This window comes from Scomber scombrus, chromosome 9, assembly GCF_963691925.1.
Source record: "Scomber scombrus chromosome 9, fScoSco1.1, whole genome shotgun sequence".
NCBI lineage: Eukaryota > Metazoa > Chordata > Actinopteri > Scombriformes > Scombridae > Scomber > Scomber scombrus.
The window spans coordinates 12,538,934-12,549,367 of NC_084978.1; the positions used below are offsets into that span (position 1 = coordinate 12,538,934).

Below are 10,434 nucleotides of genomic sequence, written 5' to 3' on the forward strand. Positions count from 1 at the left end.
ATGTCAAGACACCACCGGTTACATAGAAATGGATTCAGAATGCCAAAAGATGACCTTTACATTCATCCGATCAACTCCACAGTTGATGGGTGTTTGGCTGGCCCGCCGAGTTCGCTGAAACCCCGCTCCCTACCAAGTGTCACCTGTCAATCAAAGTCACCACCTCTACCAGAAACATGGATGCTACGTCTGAGAGCTTTCTGCCGCTAGCTCGGCGGCTAATTCAGCTAACTGGCTAACTGTAGACTGTAGTAGTAGTAGAGTGCACTGAATGTATTTAAACCTCTACAGCAGCAGGGGCCGTGGTGGTGATTTTCAGACCCGCCCACTAAATCCTGAACACAGAAATTTTGAAACAGAGTTTCTGAAGCCTAGCTCCACAATTCAAATCTAAATGGTTGAAATGCTTTTTACACATTTTTTAGAAATACATTTATGACCTATTTAATGTGTTTAGAAGAAACTGTCTGAATTCACTTTACACAGTCTTTAAAAGTTGTATTCGTGATGTAATGATTAATTTGGTGACTGTTGTTGTAATGTATATTTCTTAACTGAGAAGAAAACAACACATCTACACAACCACCAATTCCTTTTAATGGGATACATTGACATGGCACTGAAACATAGATGTGGGTCGTGGGGGAAGTTAATAGACTTAAAACAATACATGATATACACAACATTTCTCTGATAAAAACTCACACAATTAACAAACAATTATAGATATACAATACTTACTTTATTGGTCTATCACTAGAAGCTTATATAATTTATTTTATTTATTTCATGACGACTCATTTCTTTACACATATATACATGCACAGATAGATAAAATGGCAACATAAAATATATCACATTTTGCAGGTTATCAAAAACTAAATATTTTACCAACTCAAGAGCTGAATTGCCAGTGTTCCTTATGCAGGTTATCTCCCCCAGTGCTGAAACATTAAATCAGCATCAAATTCATGTCTAGATTGTTAATTCAACACAAGGGTGCTGACATCAGTGTAAATAGTCTCTTCTTCTGCAGTTTTTTTGTCCCTTGTTCCGGATTTGTAAGATTTCTTGCTTGTGAAGGTTGCTACAGAATAAACCAATGAGTCATCATCTATCTACGGATAAAACAAATAACAGTATATCAAGAAAGTGAAAAAGAAGAAGTAACATTTACATATTTGGATAGAGAAACATACTGCTAAGCTTTCCAGATACATTTTATGTTTGTATACCATACCTGCCTACTTTGCTGAACACCACTGGCTGCAGTATCCATATGAAGATCAACTGTAACTGTATTGTAAAAAAAAAACGGAGCACTGTGTGAATCATTTAGTCCAGTTTTGCAATATATGTTTGACTGATCAGTGTATGAATGACTTTTCTTACCGTTACAACCGTCACAAGATTTTTTCTTCATTTTCTTGATTGAATAAACAAGACCGATGATAACACTCAGACTTAAGGCCAAAGCAGCAGACAGCAGAGAGAGAACTGTATAAGCCTTCTGTACATCACACATGCTGACAGCTGAAACAATATGAAAAGGTGTGAATGATGAATGTTAAGAATGACTGAAAGTGTAATGAAGAGCAATTTATAATTGATGTTATTTGATAAGATGTGACACTACGTTAAGGATAAATAGTAGACACAATAATAATTCCCCCATTAGATAAAAAATTAGAGATGCAGATTCACTTACCGTCATTATCCAATTTTGTTCTATTCCTCCTCAATATCTCCCCACATGTGGTCACAGCACAGTAATAAGTCCCAGCATCAGAGGAGCTGATGTTGTTGCTGGAGATGTTGTAGATACATTTTTGTAAAGACTGAGTATCAAGGCTCTTCTCACTTCGATCAGTACTGTTTCCATGAGTATAAATAAAACTGGGGTGAGATTTATCCAATGTGGCACTGAACCAGTAAACATTGTGTTCTTCTAGACATGTTTTGTTTGCAGAGAGGACTGAACACTGGAGAGTAACAGGGTCTCCTGGCCGAACTGGATCAGATGGAGGGACTGTAGTGATATCTGTAGATGGTCCTGGTCCTTGGAAATAGAAAAAGATAAAAACTTCAATCATTAATTTGTATGTTTAAGTCTGGAAATTATATGAAAATTACAAAGGACACTTTGCTGTATTTACCTTCAACTTTTAGGTTTGTTCCTTTCATGAACATTAACTTTTGTTGTGGTGTTTTCAGACAGATGTAAACTCCAGCATCATTTAGCTTTGCTTTTGTAATACGCAGAACAAATGTTCCAGGTTCTTCGTCAGCTGTAATATGAGTACCATCCTCATAGCCAAATGTTCTTGCTAAGATTTGAGGCACGTTTTCAGGAACAAGTTTAATCCAATACATTGTTCCAGTTAACTGGCGGATACACGTTAGTTTCACATTATCTCCAACACGAACAGTCTTTGTCTCGAAGATCTGATCGTCTGTGCATCCTGAGAAGACATTAAACAAGAATCATATAAGTCGTCCCCTAAATTAATGAAAGAGGATGATGATAATTTAAATATACTGTATATCTGGAGTAAACCTTTTTACATATACTCACGCCCAAATATGTGCATCAGCAGTATATAAAGTATGATGAGCATTTTCTGGTTAATCCACTTGACACTGCAGTTAAATTATACTGAATTAGAGGATGACTTGCCTTAATGTAATTATATCACGGGGGAGGCAACAATGTCAGAGCAACCTGATTGGCCTCTAGCTACGTTGGTGTTTCACCGCACCACAGTGGAAATAATCTCAACAATCTTTCCAAACACATGACACAAAAGCAACAGTGAGCCCCTCTTATCTCATATTTGATTCTTGTTGTGGGTTTCTATAACTGACACTTACAGTAAACAGATCTTTCGTATACAGTCTGCTGTAAATAAAATCTATGAAAACAAGTCTGATCTTGATGTGAAATAATCTCCCACTGTCAGTATTTGGATGGATTCTTCATACTTACGTGAAAATATCATCCAAACTGTTAAAGCCACACACAAATATCTTCAACTTAAACACATATTTTATCTTCTGGGGTCATGTATCAAGTGCATGTGCCCCATCTCCCTTAAAGGGGAACTCCACCAATCAAAATCTGCTTACAGGTGTTAGGGAAAACTGCAGTCTTTTGTGGCTCCACAGGAATCTGCTGCACAGAGTCTCACACTTACCTAATGTATTGTCACTTGAGTCATTGTCAGTTTATGAGGTTTTGTACCCTTTTTGCTAATCAACTTTAATCAGTCATAATGTAATACTAATAAGTTTGCTTATCTCATCAAAAAATGTAGGGTCAGACAGAGTGGTTATTGTGGTTTGAAGTGATGCTGTAAATCACTGACTCTAAAGGTTCACAGCGGGGACTAAGACCTCAAATTCAACCCTAGGATACAGAAGTGAAAGTATGTTTCCCCTTTCTGTAAGTGCAGAAGGGCATGACAGCCGATACTAGGGAGGAAAAAAGTAAAGCAATGCGGGACAGATAGCGGACAGTTATGCATCTCAGCTGTTCCACTGAAGGATTTAGGGTTCCTGTGGGCCAATTAAGAGAAACTGGTCCCAAATTCATTATCTACTTTTGACAGATCATAGACCTGAGTCAACAAGAATCTTAAACCATATGACACGTACACCTATTATATGGAAAATGCCAAAAGTAGGACAAAAGCATCCAATGTGAACCAATGAGGATGTGGCACATAGCATAACCCAAACTGCAAGGTATATAAGGAATTAAAAATGCATATTCAGGGTTTTTTCTACAGAACTTCCAAGTCCACAGCTGTGTATGATTCTTTGCTTTGTCAAATAAAAACTTTAATATTTGAACTCTCAACATCGACCGCATCGCTTTCCTCAGATTTTGAACACAAAAAGTTGCGGCTGAAGACTACAACTTTGCAAAATGAAAAAAGTGTCAGGATGTGCAGTTAGAAAGACCAGTCCTCTGGAGCCTGCTCTTCATCTTTGCTTGAGCCCAGAGGCTAAAGGCTACAGAATGCACCATAATCTGTTAAGTCAAGTTAATAATGTCAAGTTGTATTGTGGGTAATGTAAGCATATGACTTTAATAAGGAAGATGAATGCATGGAATAAAAAAGATGACATTGCATCAGTTTTCATCATTTTTTAAAAACTATCCATTCATTGTCAATCTAAGTGCAATACTAAATCAGTGGATTACTCTTTTTAACACACACACATTATATTGTTTTATACATCTTGTTGTGTCTTGTTGTCATTCACTGTGGAGTTTATAGTGGCCTGGTTTTCAAAATCTCTGAAAAAGATAGTGTGAACTCAGTGTCTTGATTTTGATTCCTTCCATAAACAACCATGATCACAAGATTATGTTCAATGTCAGTGGTTTCAGATGTTCAGTGACATTATTGACAGCACAGTTAAAAAACAGTTAAGGAGAGGAAAAATCATGCTATTATCTATGGAGGGGGAGAACCTGGGAGAAAAATCAAATGAATCCCACAAACACAGAATCAGTCCGGAAATGTGAACTCAGGACCTTGCTGCTGTGGACCTTGCTGCTCTCAAAACTGTTTTATTTCATTAAAAATAAAACTTTTTACTTGAAGTAAAAATACCAACTTAAGTAACATAAAGAAGTCCTCGGCTACCCCACTGGTGAACACCGCGTTAGAACAGGAACACACAATGTTCTCCAGTACAACAACACAAAGTGCTCTGACAGTCAAATTACCTGACAGTCAAATTAAGGTTTCCCTGAATGAAAATACACAATCAGATATACAGAGAGTGAACAGAAGAACAGAGGCACTGTGATAAATACTTTTATGTTCTTTGTGTCCTGCTTTGGACTTTATACTTCCTCTTTTTGCACACACACACACACACACACACACACACACACACACACACACACACACACACACACACACACACACACACACACACATACACTCTCTCTCTCTCTCTCTCTCTCTCTCTCGTTCTCTCTCTCGTTCTCTCTCTTTCTCTTTCTTTCTCACTTATTCACAGTCTGTTTACTGAAACAAATGATGTATGGAAAGTTTAGCATTGTTGTGGTTGGGCTCTTAAAATAAGGTGTGAACTCAAAAGGGGCTGCTCTTCCTGCCTCAGTCTCAGTCTTTAGTCTCAGAAAGCTGCTGTTTTACCAGTTCATCAAGGCAAGTGCAATAACAATACATGATTTTATCATCACAACCATTTACAGGAGTAGGCAGAGGTTTTTGATTTGTATTAATAGTTGCTAAAATAAGTTGGATCTGGGTGAGACCATCATTATTTTGAATGATGGTCACTGGTCATTATGAGTCATATGTTCATAGCATCACGTTACAGAAATTGTTATTGCTTACAAAGTTAAAAATACATTTTCTTTATCATGGGTTGCAAGTATCGTTTTGAGTAGTGAAATGTGTCACAATTAAAGTGAGAGGAAAGTTGCAGCATGTATTTTGCACACTTTGTGAAATGAATCGTATGGTGTCATCCCTCCATTAATTAAAGCAACACGCCCTTACTAGCCCCCTGTATTTTTTCAATGCAAGGCTGTTTCACTATGAATGCCCACTTACTGGCACATTTGCTATATCAAGCAGCTCCACCTCACCTACTCTTCATAAAACTATAGAACCAAAAGGTAAAATACATGGTCATAAAAACAGATCCCTAATTCACATAAAACCTTACATTAACAATAAAAAATGAAGTAAAACTGTGCAAACAAACTACTACACTGTCTTGAGCCTGGTACATTGTATGTGAAGTTTGCCTGGTGTCACTGACGTTATTCTGGTTTCCTCTCATAATCCAGAACCATGTAATATTAAATGACTTAACATAGTTGTACCCCTTTTCGACCAAGGCAGTTTGTGGGCTGGTTTTGAGCTCGTGCCTAATCTCGAACCAGTACCAAAGAGTGTACAATCACACTAAAGTACACTGGTAGTACAGCAAATCTCAATACTCACTTGGTGAGACGGCATGCGGAAAAAGGCGATGAAGAGGCTAGCTCTGCTAGCACAAAGACAGACATACAAGACTTCTTCCAGCCAAAACTAAGCCACAACTCAGCTAGAGCTAAGCTAATAACGGCTTCAATAGCCCGGTTCATTGCTAAAGACTTAAGACCATACTGTGTCGTGGAGAATGAGGGCTTTCGGGACATGATAAAAACTTGTTTAGCTGTTTCTTTGGCTCTAATTTTTGCCAATAGTGAACTTAAATATTGTTTGTTTTTCATTGTCATAGAGGCTTTGTAGAGTTCATACAGTGCAATATGTTACACTAATAAACATGACATGTTTGAATTCACATGTCAAAAGTAACAGATATACTTGTTCTCTAGTCTTTCATAAATCTATTTGAAGGCAAGCAATGCCATATTTATAGTAGTAACTTATGTTAATTCATAATGTAAAATGATTGTCTACTTTAAACAAGGAACTATCAGATTATACCCCATCAAACTGAACCGTACTGTATAGAATCGTATCGTATCGAAATCCTACTGAATCAAATTGAACCGAATCGTTCCCTATTAAAATGTATCGTTTCTGTATCCTATCGTACCCCATGTATCGATATACGTATTGAATCGTCATATATTGGAGAGATGCACCCCTAGTATTTATATATTTAGTTTTAACCCTTAAAACCCTCCCAGCACAAACTAGCACTAGTACTCGGTTCCAGTAGATGCAAGGTGGATAAATGTGAGCTCAAGTGTGTTTGTCTGAATCTGAAACCCTAATATGAAGATTGTATATTTTTAGATTGTCTGTGGTTTCATCATTAAAAACATATTGTATCAGACATGAGCACATCAACAAGAAACTTCAACAGTAATTTAAATTTGTTCTAAACTAAATGTAACATCCTGTTGTAGCTTGTCCTTCCTGGTAACTCAAACCTCACTACACATCCTGTTGTAGCCCACAGTCAGGTTTGTTCTCAGTAAACAGGCTCTGTGGTTGGTCAAAGGGTGGAGAAATGGGCTGTCTCAGTGTTGTCTGTCAGTGCAGCTGTTGTATGTGGCTTTGATCGAGTATTCTAAAGCGAGACTTCACAGTGTGATGTGATACTAATGGCGCTTTTCCACTACACAGTTCCAGCACGACTCGCCTCGACTCGGCTCGCCTCGCCTCATTTTTTTTTTGCATTTCCACTAGGGAAAGTACCTGGTACCTGGTCCTTTTTTAGTACCTGCTCTGGTGAGGTTCCAAGCGAGCCAAGCCGATACTAAATGTGACGTCAACAGACTGCCGGCCACTGATTGGTCAGAAGAGTTGTCGCTGGAAGCGCCATGAGCCGTCCCACATAAGAATAAAACCCAGCATTTTTAAATACTGGTAACAGCGTTACAGCCATACGGCTCAATTTTCTTGCTCTGTGTGTGACAAAAAGCCACATACAGCAGCAAGTACACCACTGCCCCCATGTCCTCCATTGTTTATGTGTTTGTGTCGCGTATAAAACGAAGTCATAGCAGTTTTGCGGAGCCGTGCTATGACGACCCCGCCCACGTTGAGTAGGTACTTTTTTGTAATGGAAAAGGTCTGTTCTGGAACCGTACCGAGGCGAGGCGAGTCGTGCTGAAACTGTGTAGTGGAAAAGCGCCATAAGTAGAGGTGACTGGGACAACCCATGGACATCATAAACACTGGATTTGCAGAAGGGGAAGGGGTCATATAGTTCCAAAAAGCAGGAAAGCAAGAAACTTTCATCTTTCGCAGTGAAGTCAGATAATAGATCATTTTAACAGCAGACAGTTGACTTGTCATAGTAGGAAACTCAAAGGTGCTACTAATAACATTAATGACACCTCTGTTCTGTTCAAGTGAACGGTACTTAATCGGACTAACATTGTCAGACTGCCTGAACACTGACTATCAAGATAATCTTACTATGTTCAAACTATATTGGGTTGATTTGCATATCCATAGCCAGGCAGAGGTACGTTAAAAGTATGTCTTCTTTAATTGACAATGATAATAATAATAATAATAATAATAATAATAATAATAATAATAATAATAATAATAATAATAATAATGATGATGATAACACATTATTTTGTCTTATTATTTATTCATTTTCTCAGTACCTTTCAGGACAAAGCTATATGATGAAACAATATTCGAACATTTCAGGGCTATACATGGAAACAATAAGACAAATGAGAGAAATAAAAGTACAATAATAAAGTGAGCTAATAAACTAATAAAACAGCATAAGCGAGAATACTTTTAAGAGATTACAGATATGTTCATGAAATATACATAACATGTAGTAAGATAACTGAACCTAGTAGGCCTGTTCAAGTCTTGTGAAGCTGTCAATAAATCATTGGCTAGATTGTATTATTTGGCAATTTTCAGGTAAACAAATATTTGTTTTACAAAAAAAGTACAGATCTTATCATTAGCTTTAGAAAAGAGCAGAAACATTTCCTGCCATTTGTCTCTCATATTCGAACAAAGATGGCTGAGTGATGATGAAACAAGTCATCATTTCATTTACTTTTGTTCTCTGTTACTAGAGCACTTTCCCCTTCAGTAAAGACTTATCAGCTGTAAAGATGCATTATCATATTGTAGATGATTTCACATCAAGTAAAATACATTCACTGTAATGTTTAATTACAGTAGATGTGCTATAATGATTAGTATACATTTTGACATGAAAATCAAGCACGCTCAAATGATGGCCTCATTCAAAATAACTGCACCATAGTTGATTCTTCATTAGCTGCATTCTGATTTTTAAAGTACGTATAACTCTTCATTTACAGATATGGATTAAGGCTGGGTGGCCACATTGCAGGTATAATTGATGATTTGACTGACATTGCATTAAGAATTACTTAAGTAATGTGATTATTCCCCACTTACTGCAATAACCTGATCAAAAAAGGTTCACATAATGACATAATGACGTCATTATGGTGGAACTGACAAAAATGCTAATTCAAACCAACAGCCTTGATAACAGCGTTGATCCTTTGTCTTCGTGCTGCTTTTCCATCCTTCATTCCACCACTGCCAGCTTTCATCACGGTAAAGGTGACTGCAGAATACACAAGTGTGTCTTCATCTCTCTGAGGGAATATACTGTATGGCAAAATGTTATTAGATGACAAATGCATACAGTAAAAAGGGCATCCTCACTTTTTAGCAGTAGATAAATCTTACTTTTAAAATCCTTACATGCTGATGCTTCTGTCCACCAGGGTTTGTGGCATCTGTTAACCAACCATTAGGAACCATGTTATAAAAAAATAAAGAAAATGGAAAAAAACAATAATATGTAAAAAATGATTTACCGAGTTTCAATAAACGTTGAATGGGTTGGTAGGTTAACTAACATTCCCTTACCGTTGCAACAATCACAAGACACAAATGAAGAAGATCAGACTTGTAGCCAAAGCAGAACAAATCAGAAACAAAATTGTTTTGGCTCTCAGAGAATCCCACATGTTGACTGCTGAAAAATTATGAAAAGAACAAATAATGAAACTTAATAATTAGTAAAAGATTAATGAAGTGACAATTTTTGTGCTAGTTGATTGATTTTATATTAGATTTATAATTAAACACAAAAATGAGGTAGTTTCACCAATAAGCATATTATGATGCAGTTACCTTCATTGTCCAATTTTGTTCTATTCCTCCTCAATATCTCCCCACATGTGGTCACAGCACAGTAATAAGTCCCAGCATCAGAGGAGCTGATGTTGTTGCTGGAGATGTTGTAGATACATTTTTGTAAAGACTGAGTATCAAGGCTCTTCTCTCTTTGATCACTACTGTTTCCATGAGTATAAATAAAACTGGGGTGAGATTTATCAAATGTGGCACTGAACCAGTAAACATTGTGTTCTTCTAGACATGTTTTGTTTGCAGAGAGGACTGAACACTGGAAAGTAACAGCGTCTCCTGGCCGAACTGGATCAGATGGAGGGACTGTAGTGATATCTGTAGATGGTCCTGGTCCTTGGAAATAGAAAAAGATAAAAACTTCAATCATAAAGTTATATGTTTGAGTCTGGAAATGTTATGAAAATTACAATGGACACTTTGCTGTATTTACCTTCAACTTTTAGGTTTGTTCCTTTCATGAACATTAACTATTGTTGTGGTGTTTTCAGACAGATGTAAACTCCAGTATCATTTAGCTTTGCTTTTGTAATACGCAAAGCAAATGTTCCAGGTTCTTCGTCGGCTGTAATATGAGTATCATCCTCATAGCCAAATGTTCTTGCTAAGATTTGAGGCACGTTTTCAGGAACAAGTTTAATCCAATACATTGTTCCAGTTAACTGGCGGATACACGTTAGTTTCACATTATCTCCAACACGAACAGTCTTTGTCTCGAAGATCTGATCGTCTGTGCATCCTGAGAAGACATTAA

At 37.2% G+C, this 10,434-nt stretch overlaps 1 protein-coding gene across 1 annotated transcript; it reads right to left on the reverse strand.

Annotated features, from left to right (window-relative positions):
- Positions 1-983: 983 nt before the first annotated feature.
- LOC133986415 (uncharacterized) lies at positions 984-9,076 on the reverse strand. The gene is made up of 6 exons (XM_062426232.1): positions 8,998-9,076; positions 2,304-2,462; positions 1,709-2,059; positions 1,393-1,533; positions 1,241-1,296; positions 984-1,118 (listed from the first exon to the last, which is right to left on the reverse strand). The coding sequence occupies exons 1-6, from the start codon at positions 9,074-9,076 to the stop codon at positions 984-986; spliced, it is 921 nt and encodes a 306-aa protein (XP_062282216.1).
- Between the last annotated feature and the right edge of the window lie 1,358 nt (positions 9,077-10,434).

What these genes read in the sequence shown, in the direction of transcription:
- LOC133986415 (XM_062426232.1), bottom strand. Translation starts at nt 9,076, where the DNA reads ATGAAAGCTGGCAGTGGTGGAATGAAGGATGGAAAAGCAGCACGAAGA. An exon ending in CGCTGTTATCAAGGCTGTTG is followed by an intron (nt 2,463 to 8,997) that starts GTTTGAATTAGC and finishes ATGTCTTCTCAG; the next exon opens with GATGCACAGACGATCAGATC. An exon ending in AACATTTGGCTATGAGGATG is followed by an intron (nt 2,060 to 2,303) that starts GTACTCATATTA and finishes TCTATTTCCAAG; the next exon opens with GACCAGGACCATCTACAGAT.